Source organism: Anastrepha obliqua, chromosome 4, assembly GCF_027943255.1.
Source record: "Anastrepha obliqua isolate idAnaObli1 chromosome 4, idAnaObli1_1.0, whole genome shotgun sequence".
NCBI classification, from domain to species: Eukaryota; Metazoa; Arthropoda; class Insecta; order Diptera; family Tephritidae; genus Anastrepha; species Anastrepha obliqua.
In genome coordinates, this window is record NC_072895.1 from 69,644,185 (window position 1) to 69,664,539 (window position 20,355).

Below are 20,355 nucleotides of genomic sequence, written 5' to 3' on the forward strand. Positions count from 1 at the left end.
GAAACACTTAAACAACAACAACAACTCTGAAATTAAAGCGCAAAACCAAAAAACCAAAATTAAGAAAAACATTTTTCTAATGCGGTCGCCCCTCGGCAGGCAATGGCAAACCTCCGAGTGTATTTCTGCCGTATGAAAAGGCTCCTCACAAAAATATCTGCCCTTCGGAGTCGGCTTGAAACTGCAGGTCCCTCCATTTGTGGAACAACATCAAGACGCACGCCCCAAATAGGAGGAGGAGCTCGGCCAAACACTCAAAAAGGGTATACGCGCCAATTATATACCATATATAATATGGTCGACCCGAATTGGGGGACATCAGAATTCGTTTAAGAGGTATGGTTCCTTCGGCAAAGTTTCTTATTTTGATCCCTAGAATATGATTTTCACAGAGCAATGGGCGATTTTTTTGCCTCCCCACAAATCGACCCGGCCTAATATATATATATTCAAGTATCCGTTTTTAACAATTTTTACTTCACTTTAGCCATAAATTTTTCGATAAGATTCAAGTCAGGCATTTGTGAAGTACAGCTGAAAAACACCGCATGTGTTTTTTTGAATAATTCTTATGCAAATTTGTGTTTCGCGTTGTTATCTTGTTGAAGCACTCTTCGATGCATCAAAACCCATTCATTGCTCTCCGAGGCACTGTCGGGCACTTTAGACAATAAGGGACTTGCGGCGACAACTAGGACAAGTTTATAGTACAAATTATAGGAGATTCGGTTGACCTGGGCCTCGGAGATTTTCAGTCGAAGCTGAACCGAATATTGTAAAGGGTCCATGTAATAATTAATTATTTAATAAGAAATAAAGATTTTTAAAAAATTATATACATTTGTTAATAACATACATAACCTACAAAACATTACCTTACCATTTTCAATTTGCCAATGACAGCGTCTACTGGTATAGAGCTGACTCCCGGCACTGAACAATGACTCACTTGCCACACTCGATGGAGAACCAGAAGATTATCATTATTATTATTTATAGGGGATATGTGCAATATAATCCTAACTGTATTAGCACACTGTCTACTAGGAGAAGAAAACATTTAAAACCAATAAAAAAATGTGTACTTTGACAAAAAATGTTACAGAAACTAAACCTTGATACAATTTTTGGACAAAAATATTTAAGAATGTATTCGAAGCTCGGCTGTGTTTTGGCCGAAGATAAATCGAAACGGAACTGAAATTTTGTGACTGAAGCCGAAGTTCGGTTGTTTTCCTTATATATAAGTATTTAAAACAAAATAGATATATGTATACATATATAATAGTATATAGATATGTATTCTGGGTCTTACAGTGGCTAACTCTTCCCATTCGTAGCCCTAAAGTAAATTCGAATCCGGTTTTCTTTGCAAATATATTAATAAGAAGATGAACTCGTTTGAAACATAATTCTAAAATAACACGCCCTTTTTAGGCGGTTCTGTTCCAACGTGGAATATTCGGCCTGCTCATATTTGTGTCTAAAATACTTTAGCGTAATTTTTACCAATAATAAATATTGAAGTCCATAGAGTTTGAAAATACACGGCGTATGCGTAACAACTTGATGTTAATTTCATTAAATATCGTTCTCCATTCTTTCCCGTTTAATTTTTAATTAAGTTTTTGTTTATTTTCACTTTCAGATTTCTCTTTCACAGTGCATTTTTCGATTCAAACGAGAGCGCGCAAATTAATCGCCAAAACCAATGTTGGGTAAATTTACATCGAATCATGTGCAGGTGTATCATCAGTACTCGCGTACCGTCTCTGTGACGAAGCCAAAAAAGGTAACCTCGTTTTCTGTACTCCATATTCTTTATACGTATCTCCATGTGTTTACATGGTGCTCAGCCATGAACTAACTGCAGTATTGTGTCGTTTTAATGCCAGAAAACATAAAAAAGCCTTGATAATTACAAATGAAAATGGCTGAAGCAGGATTTCGGTAAAAGGCAAAAACAAAAAAAAAAAAAAAATAGAGTGCAAAAAAGCATTACTGTTAATGTTTGTCCAGCAGGTAAAAGGAATTTCATTGTATAGTATATTGTAAGCGTATTTAAGTCCACGTTTTTGTCAGCGTAAATTTCTTTTTATTTAACATTTTTCCCCAGTGTTATGTGAAAAATAACAGTTTTATACATAAATAATAATAAAGTTCATGGCTCGTATAATGGCTTCGCTTAACGATTTAACCACTGGTCAAAAAACAGACTGTTCAATAATAAATGTTTTTGTGAACACATGTGATTACAGGTGATGATAATTACTTATGTAGATATGTATATATAAAAAATATAGACCCACATATGTATAATACTAAAAAAATGTTGTCATTGTTAATTAACTCATACAAACAGTTGTGCTGTCTCTATTGTGTTTTAATAAGTGAACTCTACTAACCTGGAGACAGACACTGCACACCACCATATCTGAGTGCCACGCAGCGTGTGAGTAACATTTAGTGCAAAGCAAAAAAGTGAAATATAAGAAATATTTCATCTGTGAGAGTGCCAATCAAAATATAAAACAATCCATAAACATTCAATATATTTAGTTTTCGATATTTGAAGCTTTATTAACCTGTAACTACTCAATATTTGTAACTGAGTATTGCAGTACCACGTAGCGTATGAGTAAAATTTAATTAAAGGAGAGTGAGAAAGTAACGAATATCGAATATGTTAAATAATCGGAAAAAATGTTTATTTTATGTTGCTGGAATGCAAGTAAAATTTTAAAATTTGAACATTTGTGGCAGATGTTGGAACTACATATGGACGTCCACTACGGTGGTGCATCACTCTCCATACCCAACCAAGAAAAAATAAAAATAAAAAAATTGGTACCATTTTACCATCGGAATTATAAAACTTGTTATATTTTCAGGCTTCCTTCAGAATATTTCAAAAAATTTTAAATTTTTCGTGACGTCTCACGATTTGAAAGTACGTACTTCCAAACTCGAGATTTTATGAATAACATTAGTTTCGAAAATTTTTTTTTCCAAGCAAGGCGCCTTAGACGATAGAAAGTTTAAAAATGTTTAAAAACACAAAACAGTTCTGACGTAAATGGCAATCAAAATTATGATAAAATTCCTTTGTACTGATACGATAGAAGTCTAAACTGTTAAGAAGATTTGTCTGCGTTATTCAAGATTTTCTTAAACCTATCTTAAAAAAAGTAACAAGTAGCTTCAAAAAGCGCATTATTTTGATTTTGTTTTAATCATACGAGTAAACTCCTCTGTCATCTGAGGTGATTTCTGGGAAACAAAATTTTTCAAAACTAGGTTTATTTTAAAAAAAATCGATTTTAGGAAGCATTTTCAAATCGACTCAGCTCAGGTAAATCTTAATAGTTTTACCAAATATTTTGCCGAAAGTCTTAAAATATAAAGATTTTATAGTTTGGGCGTAAACTTGGCAATTTATTTTAGTGAACTACCCTAATGTGCATAAATCGTACATTTTAATTGGCTCGACAAATACAACATGCAGAAAAATCCAAAATAATATAAAAGATAGGAAATTAAATAAAAGCGACAACCACGAAAAAGGAAAGAGCTAGTGAAATCCACCAGCCGCTCCAAAAAGGTGTACCCACACTGACACAATACAATGAAATCTCTTTCCGTATGTGACATTGAACAACAACGTATCGTCGTTATATCCTAGCCTACGTACATTTGCAAATACTCAGCGTGAAATTGGCATAGCCTAAACTTATTTCTTTCATTTGTTTTGCTTTCGTTGGCATTTTCTGTTGGCCACCAAAAAGAACTTACATACAGACATGCCATAAAAAATAACTGCTGCAACTGCTGTCAACTGCACAAAGATAAATTTTGAGAGCGAGAAAACAAAGGAAGCAACAACATAAGTCTTAACCAAAACAACAAATAAAGGGAAAGTGATCAGAAAACATCAGTTGAAGTAGTAGAGGAGGACAATACAACAAAAATACCGGAGAAACGCCAAATTCTGGGAAACTGAATTAACACTGTCGGAGTGGCATAGTTCTATTTTGCAGTTCAGCAAAAATTTCATCATCTCTTGCAGCCACATATTTGCATGCGAAGCAGTTGCACAACTAAAGCTATTAAAAACAAACTTAGCTGGAGCTGGAGCTGTAGTGCAAAGTGGATGGTGGCTAGAAAATTTGAGCCTGTCACTTTCGTCATCGTTATTCATCATCAATAGCAACAGCAGTCAACAAAACAACAAGGTGACACCAATTCATCACAACACTAGAAGTGCTGCATTAGTGTTAGTAGTAGTCAACGACAAGTCGCTGCAAAAATTCCGCAATATTCAGTGCTTTGGCGTTGGAATATGTTGAAGCAGAAGCGACAGGCAAAACAGAAGCCAAAAGCAAAGCCGGTAAGCATTGTTGCAATGTTTGAGTAGAAATAGAAAAAATCTTTTGCTACATTCTTAGTACCTACATACATACATATATCTGCTAAAATTTAAATCTCGCCCGAACTTTTCCTTCCTTACACCACACCTATCCACATCAGCTAGTTTTATTTACACTTTTGCATATTGCTTTGCTGGTTGGCAATGATGATGAAAGAGCACAAAAAAAAAAGCCAATTTCTACAAAAATATCCAACAATCTAACTCACAAGTTGCGCTATCCACACTAAAAGCTCCTCTACACTGACTATCCACTTTGACTTCGTTTGAAGACTTCTCTTTATTATCAAACTTTTGCTTTATACACGCATACATAGAAGCAATAACCTGACACAATAAAATACACTGTTTGTATTCATACTTTTCTCATCCACCACCATTCACATAGCTATCCACTTTTAAACTTTTTTTATCAATATTTTTATTTTATTCCTATATCTACATACTTACATATTGCACCAGTTAGGCTGCATCGTCATCAGTATTAGACTCTATCCAACATCATACTTATCTGCCTACTTTCCTTTCCTTCGCCTCCTGCTTAATTATATGCTTTAAATTTCTAGGTATTTCCCATTTAGCATCCAACTCCAACTCCTTACTCTACATTAAAATATGCGCCACCTCGAATATGCCCAAAATGTATCTGACCCCTCATGGCTCATCATATGAAAATATAGTATGTATTTTTTTTAAAAGACTTCATTCAGTTCGTTAGAAGGCGGTTGCAATAATAACCATCCGGACACAAAAAAAATTGCAGACGTTTTGCTGCGTAGATACGAATATTTCAATATTTATTGTTATTAAAAAAAGGAATAAATGTGCGGTACATTTTTAGTTGCATTCCTCAACTTTTAAATTATTTTGTGTCCCACACAATTTTCCTTTTTGTTTTTTTTCTGTTTTGTGAAAAAAAAAATTAAATACGTTAAACTCCTACTTGTTGCACTTAAACTTTGAAGTGGGGAGAATATATTTTAGACACAAATTGAGGGCTATTAAGATTTCTGCTGATTTGGAATTAGTCATCATCATCAGATAAGCGTGGCTTGAGATATGAATATAAAGATAAGGGCAAAATGATAAAGCACCACATATTGACAAGTTTTGATCATATCTGTGTTTTATTTCAATTAGTTTTTTCTTTGATAAAAATATGCACTGCCATAACTAACCAAAGCACAGAGACTTATTGATAATTTTCAACAATTTATATTTTCTTCATCCAATTTTAATGTTTTTAAGAAAACAGTTATTATTAGTTCGTTCTCGGAATTCCCAAATTCATTACGAAAATTCACAAAAGTTCTCATAAAAATTTTCAACTTTTAATCAGAAATGCAGTACGTAATTGTATATTCTATTGAATTTTTGCATAATAAAGTGTGTGTTTGAAGTGGCACAAAAAGTGCGTTGATTTTTTACATTTATTTTATAAAACTAAAAATAAACAAATATAGTTAAAAGTTATCAATACATGGTAGCCTTATTGTGATGCCTTTGACTTTATATGTATATTATGATTTTGTGTTATATGATAATAAAAAACCGAAAAAAGTTAAAAAAAAAATATAAAAAAAAATTTTAAATAAAAAAAAATTTTTTTCAAATTAAGAAAAATTAAAAAAGAAACATGTTTCAATTGAAAACCTTATTATTGATTTTCGTATTTTAAATAAAGAAATAGTAACGAAAAAAATGTTAAGAAAAAACGTGATTAATAGAAACGAAAATTTAAAAGTAACTTAAAAAAATACTTTTTAACATACTTTTACTTAAAAAAAAACAGATTTAAAAAAAAAAATTCAGAAAAATTAAAAAAAAAAACATGTAACAAAAAATAGTAACAGTGCGGACAGAGAATTCCATGCCGCTTAATACGCTCAGATGCGAACGTAATAAAAAATTTATCGTACATGTAACGCGAAGAAATTTGAGTTTTTTAGCACACATAACACACATAATTTATATGTGTGCTATGCCAGAGCAAACTTGCGTTTTTGTTGTTTACCAAGAGGATTGTTCAGAATTTTTTTAAAGTGCTTTACGGTTTCACTTAAGACCTGGGTTACGAGAATTTGTTATACTTCTATAAACGCACAAGATTTGTCATTCCGATATTAAATGAAGGAATAATAGAGGGAAAATTAAAAAATGTTTCAATTATCTTTTCTAAAACTTGTGGAAAATGTTCCATAAAAGTACAAAGACTTTAGTGCCATTTACGAGTATGTAGTACACACAAGTATATACGTATGTTCAACCGGCATGTGATATGTTGGAAGCACAAAATTTTGTCAGGTTCTAACTAAAGTAATGTAATAATTATTTAGTAATAGATAAAAAAAATATTGAAATATGTTGATTCATTCAAAGAACATTTTTAATTATTTTAAAAAGGATAATTGTTAATCAAAATCATTTCTACTCGGAGTTTCCTTTCATATCCGGGTGTTCATTTCATATGCATATCCTTTTAAACTTATAATTATTTTTCAGTACAGTTTTGAAGTCCTTCAAATAAAATGAAAATGAAATGAAAGACTCAATATGCAGACTTACAACAAAATGAGTTCAAATATCGCACACATATCTATTTTCGCATGTGCGTTAAAAAAGTTTTACTTTATGTGCGAAATACTAACGCACAGCAAAACAAACTTTCATTCGGAGAAAATTAGTATTTCTTAAATAGAAAAAAAGGTTGATATTATAAGGAATATCAACATAAAAACCATAAGTTGTCCTTTGCCCAGGAAAGGTTGTTAAAAAAAATAAGCAAAGTCAGAAAGTAACCCTGACCTTCTTCAAAAATGCTAAATACTACATTATACTGCAAAATAATAAATTTGAGTGGTTTAAAAGCCAATTTGCCCAATTAATTTTATATAAGGGATGAAACCAGAGTGCAAAATATGTAAGTTTACTCAATTTTGCAAAATTGTTGTTATCAAGCAAGATTTTGAAAATGTTGATTTCTGTCAGAAATCTCCCGCCTCCTTTCAAACTCATTGGATTTTCCGTCCGGCTGACTGTGCAACGACAAGCTCTCATTATCATCATTAGCACTACAGTTTTGTGTAGGCTATTCCTTTACCAATAACTCTGCGAATAATTCGGATGGGAGTAAAACTTAAGAAACTTCAAACTGTTACCCTTTTTTCTTCCCTTCTAACCTTCCCTTGAAGTACTAAGTTGCCATTTTAAATGCCCTAATTCCATCAGCAGCCATGTGCAGCCGTTTCAAAGTATCAAAACATGCTAAATTTCTGCAATTAATCAAGAAAATGTGCTAAAAGGTGATTACAAATAACGCATATATAAATCTCTGATTCATCTCAATTTAGTCACTTTTCTACCTCTTTGTTAACAATTTTTATTCTTCCGAAATTTGAGTGTGCTATTAGAGTGCACGGGATCAGACAATGAAGGACTGAGAGGGCAGGTGCAAATTATAATTTAGCAAAGTATGGAAGTCTTCTAATGAAAAAGTATTTGTCACTATTTTTGTTTTTTTCCGACTTAAATACTTTAGTTTTGTTTTGTTGTGAGCTCTCAAATTGTTTCCTTCTTAATGTTCTAGTTTTTCCTTTCTACCTTACTACATATCCATTAACCTTCTTCTGATTTATCCTACCCTTTTTAATAAGATTTCTTTCACTTTCTCTACCAAAATATTCACTCATTTTCACTTACATACCTCGCACGTACATATAACTATTTCATTATCACTCTATTCAACTCAGTTGCTACTGGACTAACTACCAAACCGCTTTTATTACGTATTACTCTCGCACTTGTATGCTTTTCGCTAACTCTCTCTGGCTCTCTCTCTCTCTTACACATTGATTGATTAACATTCCATTAAGTAGTGATTTATAGCGAAAAACAATAAAAACAACAATTGATTAGAGTAATGAGTAACACTTCAAATATACTCAGCTATTATTATCGTAAGTGTTGAGTACTTTTAGCCTGGTAGTCCACTATCAATTTGCTGACTGACTGGTATTATTTGGCATTTTTGTGAGTAGAGAAAATATTGTTGTAGAAATAGTGGTAAATGTGGCATCTACTACTATTCGGCTAGGTAATGGTATTGACATTGGTATTGCTTAGTGCTAATTAATGTTAATTTCTTAAAGGTTTTGTTAATTTAATTACGCTAGCTAGTAAGTGTATTGTAAAAAAAAACAAAAAAAGGTAGTGGCGGCGAAAAATATGATTCACATTTTATGATTTTTTTATGTAATTTTCTTTAAATTTTGCGTTTATTTGCGTGATTACAATCCGAAATACATGTTTATGTTCATCACACATACATACCTACATATGCGTTATTTTGTAAAATTTTGTAATTTCAAATCTATACCTGTACCTGTAGTGGTTTAAAAGTTTAATAAGATGCCAGAATGCCAAGGAGGCGGGCGGCAAACTTGGATCCATGTGGAAGAAACATGTTTGCTTCAATGTGACCACTCTCTATGCGGCATACGTAAGTATGAAGTACCAGTGAAAAAAATATGAACATATGAAAACTGACAACAACAAAAATAACAACAATAATACAATTAATGAAATGGCAGAAAAGGCATGTGGCTGTAACTGTGGCTGTGGCTCGTTAACACCTGAAAATACTGCACATTGCCTATATAAATAGTCCTCCAATCCATATCTGCTGATAATTTGCCAAATCTGTACTTATTTATGTAGTTACGTATGTACTATATGCGTACATATGAAAAGCTGCCTGCAACTGGAATGTGGCATTGCGTAAGAAGCATCTATTCGATTATACCATATAATCCGGCCAATACCCAAAATTACAAATGTATAAATTTACAAATCTACAAATGTACAAATGTACTTAGAATGTGTATGTGTGTACATACTATGCGTATATTGTATAGAATAGGTGCTGAATAACAATAACAGAATAACTACGAAGTGCATCTGTAAGTCAAGTAAATATTTTTAGAAATGTCTGTCCACATTTAAGTCTAAGATTTGTTGATATACAAGTAAATGTTAATGTGTTTGTAGTTGAATGAAAGTGTAATTATTGTGCAATTATTCTGTAATTATTCGTATTATTTATTTTATAGCACATAATTATGTGATAATCCAAATATTTACATTCGAAAGCTTCATAAACAGTAATTGATGATTTTTGTGTGGCTTTCCAGCTGTAATTTGCGATACAAGTTTTTTGTATGAGTACGCACATACTAACTGTTATATTTTAGTAGCTTAACATGTATTTAATACCAATTTTAAGGTAAAAGTATATATAAATATAAGGATAAATAAAGTATACATTTTTTGTTGCAAGAGGTAAATACAGAAACTATTGAAATTTTTCAGTTCATTTGTTTCTATTACAATTTATATTGATTCGAATAGCATTAATTATACCTCAAATTATTATTAGCCAAGCCGTTCCAGAAATACTTAGGTTTAAAAGACATTTTCTAACTTTGAAAGTTAAAAAAAAAATGTTTTTTGCTTTGTTTGCTTTTTCGAGGCTAAAATATGTTAAAAGTATATCCTGGAAAGGGATTCCCAGAATACTCACGAGGTTCAAACAAACAATAATGTATGGATTCTCTTGAATTTTTCCAAAATACTCCGCAGATCTGGCACTATCGCTTGACACAAGCTTGTGAAAAGATTATAATTTTTACGATTTTCGTAGTGGTTTCTATATTCTCGCGATACCAAAATTTTGTTCACATAAAGGTTGTAAGGCGGCCGCCGTAGCCGAATGGGTTGGTACGTGACTACCATTTGGAATTCACAGAGAAAACGTAGGTTTGAATCTCGCTGAAAGACCAAAATTAAGAAAAACATTTTTCTAATAGCGGTCGCCCCTCGGCAAGTAATGGCTAACCTCCGAGTGTATTTCTGCCATAAAAAAGCTCCTCATAAAAATATTGCCGTTCGGAGTCGGTTTGAAACTATTGGTTCCTCCATTTGTGGAACAACATCAAGACGCACACCACAAATAGGAGGAGAGCTCGGCCAAACACCCAAAAAGGGTGTACGCGCCAATTATATATATTATATAATACAAAGATTGTATTTGTATAACAGAATAAAATAGCGAAAGATATAGGCAGATATGGGCATATATGCAGAATAATGAAGGGAGTAATTCAACCATATCGGACTGCCATCGGAATATATTAACATTTTTGCAGACAAGTAGTGAGTTATGTCTTTGGAACTTTCAGGATATTATTATTGTAAAGCTTAGTAATGTTGCCCATTGCGTGTATAAAAACTTGATAAATGTAGGCACTCTTCTGGAGGTACTATTTTTTCATGCATCGAATTGTTTAAAAATCCCACCACACCACGTCACAACCACTGAAGAGTTGATCCGAAAATTACCTGCCTGGTTGACACTCAGTAGTAGCATTTAGAAATAAAAATTATAAGCACAGGATTATATAGCAAGGAATCCTTTCACCTTTGGTTTTAAACTTCCTCGAAGCTTGCACAACCACCAGAGGCAGTTTCACTGATCCAATACGCTAACGATTGCCCTATATTGGAGCTCGGCAATGATATCGATGGCTTGTGTTCTAAAGGAATTTCTATTTTTTCATACTTGCTCGCCTCTTCACTGTAAGGAACCTTCAGCTTTCCCCCACTATATCCACGGCTGTCTTATTTACCACCTGGATTAAGGGGGTCAAACAGCAACTAAATGTTAAGGTCGATGACACACTAATACCGACTGCCAACAGCCCCAAAGTTACTGAGTGGTGCCTTCGACAGTTAGCTCTCTTTCTCGACGTATTGAACAGCAAATACCACTAAGGTCCAAAACCTCAACAAGGTCCTCAAAACGCTAGTCGGTAGCACTTGGGAAAAACAAAGAAATGCTTTTGGCGACATTTAAAGCAATTAGCCGACTGGTTCTGAATTATGAAGCCCCCTTGGTTGCCTGGTACTAGTGAGACGCAGTGGATGAAGCTCCAAACCTGGTAAAATACTAATATCGGCACAGCCATGAAACTTCTCCTCTTCATAGAGAGGTTACTAAGGTGCCACTTAAGGTGCATAGTAAGATGCTCAACGATCACTTCTTGAGGGTGGCTATCACTGCAACCACAACTGTAGGCAATTGCCGGATGCACGTCCGAAGGCATCCTTCGACTGTCCAGACGAGATCCAGGACTTTAAGTAACACCTGCAGTACTCATAATCACTGCTTATGCCTCTTCAAACAACCCACTTATGATTGCTCTTTTTCTAGTCCAACCTTATTGATGCCGCACCGTTTTGAGCCTGCTAATGGCGCGTATGAAGTATTTTGAGCAGGCATCTGCCGATATCTGCCCAGCCCATGGTGCTTCTAAGTATAGTGGCTTAAAGTAATGTTCTGATCAATACCCCATACGCATTGATAACATCTCTTCCACAAAAGACTTGGTAGTTTTGCTCTTTCAAGGTTCAGTAATGGTGCTACAGAATGGTGTCAATTCTTACGCGACACAAATAACGGTATAAACAAATAACTAATCAATGAACCTGTTCTTATCACTACGTGTGCTGTATTCGACTGATAAGGCACGTCAAATTGGCTTGCAAAATTACGCACACCATGTACCGTCAATAATACCTTAAAAACACTTCAGTGGCCAAAAAAGTATTTCTCCGTACCAGTTAACTTGTTGCAATTACCTCTCACGCTCGCCTGAGGTTATTTACACATCGCGCCGTTAGCTGAGCTCTATTTTCTCAGTCATAATCGTTTGTTGCTCGCGGGCGCTAGTAACACTGTAAACAGCACACATTTAATGAGCGATTCGATCATTCAATGGAATAGCAAAAATCGATTTTGTCACCTATTTTCTCAGCCGCTCTCACTAGCGCTCGCGTTGATTGTTTTTTCCTAATTGTTGCTGGTGTTATTTCGCTAACATATGTAAATAAACAATGTACACACATGTTTGCATGCTCGCACAATAGATTTGCGTGCTCATGTGTGTTTATCTCTTTTTCCATAAAATCAAATTGTGTTCGCCATACAGATATTGAGCGACTGTCAAAGCAATTTTAGTTACATATCGGCATACTGTGCACTGCGTTGTTGTGAATCTATTCCCGAGTAACATTTTTAAAATTTATTTTTTAATTTTTGAGAAATTTTAACTTTTTTCCCACCAAAACTTGTTCGCACTTCCCTCGTATAGGCAAGCAGTTCATGCTTTGTGCGCCTTGTTTTATATGATGTGAAAACATTTACACGCACACGTTTTAGCCGCCTAATTAACGCCATAATAAACGGTCTCCCAACTGAAATAAAAAAGCCGCAAGTAGCCGCAACAATTTGGTCATCAAATACTGCGAAATGTTTTTTCACACCAATTGGGTATTTGTAAGTAATTAAAAACGATAAACCAGCGCTGAAAAAGTACTTTATAGTGTATACAAAAATAAATCTGAAGCAAATACTATTTCGCATCATTAAAATACCTAACTTTGTACGTACGTAGAAAAAAAGCAAAGCGCATATAGCGAAAGAAAATAGAAAAATAGCAAAATAAAATTGTACGAAAAAAGTGTAGACAAATAAAGTATTTATGACACGCGAAGTAGTGCAACAAGCGATTTCATGAGATTTTCGTATGGACAGGTATGAGTGTGTTTGAGGGTGTATGTGTGTACTCCCATTTTGATGTTCGCACTGGCTGCTTGTGCAGTACTTAGTCAGTCTCTTTGCTTGAATTGAAGTATTTAAATATTTAACAGGTGGTCCAAAAACAAGGTGGCACAAAATCAATCACTCTATCGAAAGATTTATAACTTTTGTCGTCGTATTCCAATCATATTTTGTACTTATGAACTAGACATCCGCATACAAACAATAGAGCGCGTAAATGTCAAAATAAAGATTTCGCGCGTAAAGGTCAAAATCATTTCAGTTAAAAAGTATTTCAAAAACAATTTATTGACTACGTTTGCGCCACCTTGTGCGCCACATGCTTATGTTTTGAATGAAAGAAAATGAACGAAAAGGCTTGTTTTTTGATAAGTGATGGAAAGGGTAATCCAAATACAAGTTTGGTATAATGAGAAAAAAATTAATAATAATAATAATAATAATGACAATAATAATAATAAAATAAATAAATAATTGGCGATTAGAGAAAACTTCTTCTATTATTTGACGGGTATTCGAACCTACGCACTCCCTAACTGTAGTCGCGCACCAACACATTTAGCTATGGCGGTTGATAATGATAAAAAACTATGTTTTTCAATAAGCGAATAGAAAAGTCGCTTCTGTTAGTGCAGCACACTGCAAGGAGACTGTTTTTAAAAACAAAACTTTTTCCCTGAACAGATTGTGGCTTTGTATACTTTAAAACACCTATTGACCTACTTAGTAGTGTAGACTTTTTTGAAGCCGCAGAAATTTCCACAACTGATGGGAATGTATAAGATATAAAAAATGTGGGCTAGTCGTTCTTTTCATTTGCGTCGTAATTTCAATGAAAGAAAGCATAAATAATTGGTGCAAATTTTTAGCGAAACTATTACTTGGATATATGATTATGACATGCCCCTAGTAACATTTTTTTGTAAATAATTCTGTGGATCTAACCCGTTAGCGACCCACTATGTAAAATTTTTTCGGAACCCATACCCAATTCAATGAAAATCAGCATAAATAAATGTTGCATATTTTTAAGTTAACGATTTGTTACATTATTTTGTGCATATTTCGCGCTTTTAATTTTTCAGGAATTAATTTTTTAGAACATTTTAATCCTTTGGCGACATACCAAACTCATATTTTGAAGCCTTTTCAAAAAAGAGCCCGTCGGACAGAGACCAAGTTCAATCAAAAACAGCATAAAAAATGTTGCATATTTTTATAATACAAGTACATATGCATATTTACACGCTTGTGTTATATACGTTCGTTACCCTTGAATATATGGTACATAAGTACATCAAATTGGACTAAAAATCCACCTAGTTAAATTTTCTAGATCATTTTAACCGTTTATAGTATTCAAATAAATCGTTAAAAAAACTTTTTTGGAAGAAAGTTAATGAGTTAAAATATTTTACAAAATATACAATTTTTTCAAATAAATCGTTAAAAAAACTTTTTTGGGAGAAAGTTAATGAGTTAAAATATTTTACAAAAATATTTCTCAATAATTTTGGGTTTTGGGGCTTTATCCATGCTCCAACGAGGCCTTCCGCTTAGATATGTATTTTAACGATTTTTTCCCTTTATCAGAAAAAGCTTAGATAAATAATTTGAAGCTCAAGTAAGCCTTAAATAATCGAATTGGGAATGCAAGTCTTATGTTGCTTTTGAGTTAAAATCAGTACATTCTATAATTAAATTTGTACTTGTTGCAGGATTTATCTCCTGTAGTTGTGCCCAGCGGTCTCCCTCTGTTCTTCCTTGTTGTTAATTTCCGACTCTATTTTACGAAATATTTCAACAATATTCAGTATTTCAGATAAATATAGATAATAAATATAGAAATGAAGATATAGCTGCCGAAATGAAAATGTGCTCCGGTAAAAAAAAGTTTTTTCGGCCAAGCTTAAAACCTTGTTCAGTATGCAGTGGATCCGAAATGAGTGAATTGGAGCTATTAAGCAAGTGGAGGGATATCAAAGTGCAAAATTCTCATTATGCTGCTAATGTGCAGAAAGTTCAGCCACACCTTCTCATATAAAAAAAGAAACAGAACAAGCTTATACATGGACCACCATATTCGTGTATGAATTTATGTATTTAGCTCGTGCGTGTCTTTTAATAATTTGCGATTCTGTGGAAAACTTGTTCTCACGCACATGATGCTGTCGCCAACAGTTGTTTTTGTACAATGTTTATGTGTCCATTAACTTTTTTGTCCGCAATTATTGTTTGCTATTTATCCAGACCTATTTGCTTGCATTGAGTGGAAAAGTAAAGAAATTTTATATTCATATTTTAGTGTTTTATGTTTATATTCATATTTTAATATTTGAATTTGTTTTGTGCATATTTTCAGTGGAATACATTTTTTTTGGTAGTTCAAGCTAGTAAATGTTAAGGTCGGAGATAATTTTCATATATTTTTTAATGCAATTAGGTACATTTACCCATAAATTGGCATCAACCTTGGTTAACATTTATCTCCAATTCGGTTTTCTACATATAAGTTTTTGAAGTTTTGTGAGTTATTTGTGTACCTTGCCGCCTTTTCGCTACCTGAAAAGAACCAATTTTCCTGACACTGCATTTGCTCACTCTGTTACTTGTTCATTGCGTATTTTGCTCTTTTTTCAAAATATCGTTTGATTTTCTCTACAAATGCACTACAGATGAGTCGCATACGCCTCAGTTAACACATACGAACTTGCCGCTCGCTAAGATAATGTGTCCAGCTTGTGAGTATTTGTGAGTATATGCTCTCAATTGTTTGTTTACTTTTCTGTGTTGACGCTGTCTTATGAATTGGTGTTGACTCATAAACAAGTTGGAAATTTTAGCGGCGTATTCTAAATGCAATTTGTGGAAGAGTAATTAATAGAGAGTTGGCAAACTGAGCGAAAGAGTGTGTTGGAGCACAGTGTATCACTCAGGCAAGCTGTGACCGTCATTTATGTATATTTATAGAGTATTCAACGAGATATTCGGTCAGAAAATTAGTCCTAAAGTTAATAGATTTTTCAATTTATAATTTCACTCTACTTTGTACTGAAAAATGCGTAAAAAAGAGGGAATAAAAAGTGTTGTTTAAGATATTAAGTGTAACAGGGGAACTATTTGCTATATTAGTTTCTGTCTTGTTTATATTGATTCTGAGGAATAATTTTCTAAAAAAAAATTTAACCCTCTAGTGACCTTACAAATGCAATATATTTCAAACGTCTTCAAAACAGGGTCAACGCGACTCTATTTTGAGGGATTTAATGGATTAAATTATTTTTTAAATATATTCCTCGAAAAATTTTATCATGCCCAGATAAGTATTGTATTTTAACCGTTTTTTTCACGTTTTCAAAAATCGCCCAGGTCCTAAATGGCAGTTGCACTTCATAATCTATGTAAAGGTTGCGCTTCAGCTTGTTTCGTTCAAAAGTTCTATTATGACATTGGCAACAATCTCGTGGTCAATAATACTGAATGGCTTTCATTTAGAACGATGTTTTGATATAGTGAAAAATTACTACCTACATAAGTGACTGCTGTGCTACCCAAATTGTGCGTTAACTGAAAACAATGTAGCACGGCGCGCACGTTCAGATCAGTGGCACTGGATAGCGCACAAAATTGTTGCAACTGATGATCGGAAAGCCTAAGTGTTTGAAAGCTCATAAATCCGTAGAGAGTAACGATTCGATGCGAGTATTGAAATAGTGATGAATAGTGAAATCATGTGCCATTTTTTATTATAATTCATTCGGACATTATATCACCGAGTTATGAATGAGATGAAGTGAGAAACCATCAACATCTTGTTAAAAAATGCATTCGGCCCATTCCAACCCATACTGGTGAAGGATTGGCCGTTGCAGCCATTTGAATGAAAGTATGTTCCACAATTAAACAATAAAAAAAAAAAATAGCCACGCTTTACATTTCACATTCTCAATTAATGAAACTGTAGTTGTAGACTAATTGCCAAGAGTAAAAAAAAAGAAATACTCATTAATTAAAGTCAGGCGTCAAGCCTTTTCTTGATAAGAATTCATCTATACAATGCTAAGTACCAGAATTGACTTTTAGCGATAGCGCTTTTTGTGTATGTGTACAATAAGGTGGAGCCCTATTCCGTGCATGTATGGATTTTTTTTTTAAGTTTTTTTGTGTAATGGCAAATGAAAAGTTGCTTTTATAAGAGTTATTAAAAATCACCAAATATTATTTTGTGCTACTCCATGAAAATGCCTTGAAATCAATCTGAACACTTGCAGCAACCAAAAGTTAATCGTGGCGAAGTTACAAGTGGATGCATAAATGTGTGCACGCGCGTAAGACATTTTCCGAAGCAAGAATGAAAAGTTGAACTTAGCTTTTTTTGAAAAATGTTTGCTGACGGCTGCTCCTCTTTACAAACGACGAGACAACTAATAATATACACCATTATTTTTGGGATAAAAAGACAATTTCTGCAGGACTGCTCAGAACTATTAAAAAAACAAACATTCTTTCCACCCTAGTGAACATACAATGTTATCATTTCGAAAATTCCCCCACTCGATTTTCAAGTTCGAATTGCCTATTGTTTGTAGAGTACAATAACAAAAGGCAGAACGTGTATGCTTCTTTCAAGCATTGTTCCCATATCTTTGCAGCGAAACCAAAAATAAATAAAAAATTAAAAAATAAAATTGCCATATTTTGTCTAAACCACAGCAGACAAAGCGGCGCTTCTGTCTATTTGCTTTCATTTCGCGGTAATTACTTTTTGCCACTTTTGCTGTGATTTTCCGGCAATTGCCTCCTCTGTGTCGTTGAATTGAAAAGCGGAAAACTTATTTCACGCTAAACTGCCACGGGTGTGAGGTAACAATTTTTATACATGAAATTTCTTTATCTTAATTCTTATTTCTTTATCCTCCAACCTTAAATATTCTATAGTAGAGTTTTAACTGCATAAATTTGTTGTTGTCTTATTTCTTGCTTGAGTTTTGTAATTCGCTGAATTAACTCTGTAGCAAATACCATAAATTACTCATTAAATGTTTCTTGGAAACTTTTCGTTTATCCAAAGTTCCTATCGCCGTTTTTTGATATGCTAATCAAGAACGCAAGATAAATTCTGCCTTTATTCAAATTTGCTTAGCATACGACTATGTGCATGTTATACAAGCAAATACATATATTTGTATATACACCCACCATCCACATCCTCATCCAAAGGCTTTCATATGTAGCATCCTATAAATTAATGCGCATTAATAGGCTATGTTGCAGGGCGCTCAACCGTGTTAATATCGCTTTTAATGAAGCCAAGACCTAAACAGAATGTGAATACGGGTAAAACAAAAACAAAAACGAAAATAAAAATTGCAAACAAAAAAGTGGCTAAAAACAGTTTCAAAGTCAGACGCATTAAAGAGAATTCAAAGTTGCTGAATTGCAAAAGTTTCGCGTGGAAGAATACTTTGCAATGCGGCTGCCAAGTGTGATGTTTATGTGTACGAGTACATACACAAATATTATGTATGTGTTTGTGCATTGGTTTTGTAGTCGGTGCGTTATGTTAGTTTGAAGTTTTACGAAGTGTAGTATCTTCTGCAATTTGCTGCACTGCGTTCCAACTGTGAAATGTTGCCTCGGGCGTTTATCTATTGCCAGCTGTTCGGTTGGTTCAACTGCTGCTGCAACTTCGCTACTGCTCTACTACTGCCGGCTACGGTCACATAGAGGCACACACATGTGAATATACATATTATACATATTAGATATACAAAATATATATCCTGCGTAAATTATTTCACAATTTGACTGAAGTTAGTTGTAGTGATTTCCGCGAAAAAAGAGCATCGTATTGCATACCTCGGGGTAGCTCGCATACTTTGCGTCGTGCTACTAGGGAAAATGTATGCACAAGATATTGAAAACAGGGATGAGCTCAGAACACTGTCAAATTAAAATTTTCTTTTTCTTCTTCTCGATTGGCGTGATAAATGTTTAAACGAATTTGGCTGAGTTTAACAAAGCGCACCAGTCGTTCATTCCTCGCGGTTCTGAAGCCATACTGGTATATCTCAATCGGTTGGTTGACGGTGGGCTTCGCCCTTTCGCACAATACACACTATAAGACCTTGCATGCGATGTGTAGAAGACTGAATCCGTGGTAGTTGGCGTATATTGCAGGATCACCCTTGTTATTAATCGGGCAAAGTACACTTAAATTAAAATTGACAGGCATGCATTAATTTGACCATTTGACCTGCGTCTGGCCTGACAGTCGCCAACTATTGGGGTTTCAGGCTCTGCCTCCATTTAGTAGATGTGAGAAGAGCCCCTCCATAGCTTAAGTACTCTCTGGACGTCAGTCATTACGGCGCAGTCTTTGTTCTAACAGACAGGAATTAGCATTCGTATTAATTTTTGTACTGACCTTCTTATTCGTATTCGTTAGGGCATCATACATATATGGTATTCGAAATCGTATTCGTATTCGTATTTGTATTTGTATTCGTTTTCATTTTTGTTTTCATATTCAGAAGTGTTATAAAAAAGTAACAAAATTTCTCAGCAGTTATTCGTTCAGAAGAATGCTGACTGTCAAATGATTACTCTCCTCGACTGACGATACCAAAGGATTCGTGCGATGTTCAATCAAAATGTATGCCTACAGTCTTTTTGCTTCCGCTTTACATCCATTATTACTTACTTAACCTGGTTAATATACTACTCGCTTCATAAATTTTCGAGCACAAGATCGTTTGCTTGCCTGGACTGTTGTTAAACTGTTTGAATATCGCAACAGGTGTTGGCGATTATATGTACCAGTATAGAATATATTCTATCCGCTTGTACAAGAAATCAGTTTTCACATCACGCATTTTTTTCTCACAATGGAGTAATTTAAAATCACCCTACCATGCGAAGAGTTGCTGAAATGGCAATAAAATCTACCTAATTAGTTTTCAACATGCCACCATCGCCCTTCACCAAAATTCTGCAATTTTGAGGGCCAGTATTCCTAGACACGGTATAAGTCCCTTTCCCAAACAAGTATGGAGAATGTGATATCCTTACCTAACACCAAATGAGAGTTATTTTATTATTTGCGGGCTTTTTATCGGAACTTGTCTGTTCTCTTATATCATGTTGATTCCTTTTATCGCCTATATTTTTTAGCTTTGGTAGCTAAGATAATTTTGGGTATAAGAATAACTTTGATCAGTTGTCTGAAATATATATCTATTAGTAGTTCTTT

At 34.0% G+C, this 20,355-nt stretch overlaps 1 protein-coding gene across 5 annotated transcripts in view; it reads left to right on the plus strand.

Annotated features, from left to right (window-relative positions):
* Positions 1–1,653: 1,653 nt before the first annotated feature.
* The window catches only part of LOC129246503 (transient receptor potential cation channel trpm), a 209,069-nt gene continuing 190,367 nt past the window's right edge, over positions 1,654–20,355 (plus strand). For 3 of the 5 annotated variants that reach the window (XM_054885377.1, XM_054885378.1, XM_054885382.1), the window contains exons 1-2: positions 1,682–1,792; positions 3,786–4,387. In XM_054885377.1, the coding sequence (XP_054741352.1) occupies positions 4,340–4,387 (48 nt within the window). In that variant the 5' untranslated portion in view covers positions 1,682–1,792; positions 3,786–4,339. Of the gene's footprint in view, positions 1,793–3,785; positions 4,388–12,569; positions 12,819–20,355 lie in introns of those variants that run through there. The other 2 variants (XM_054885381.1, XM_054885379.1) reach the window with 2 other exon arrangements.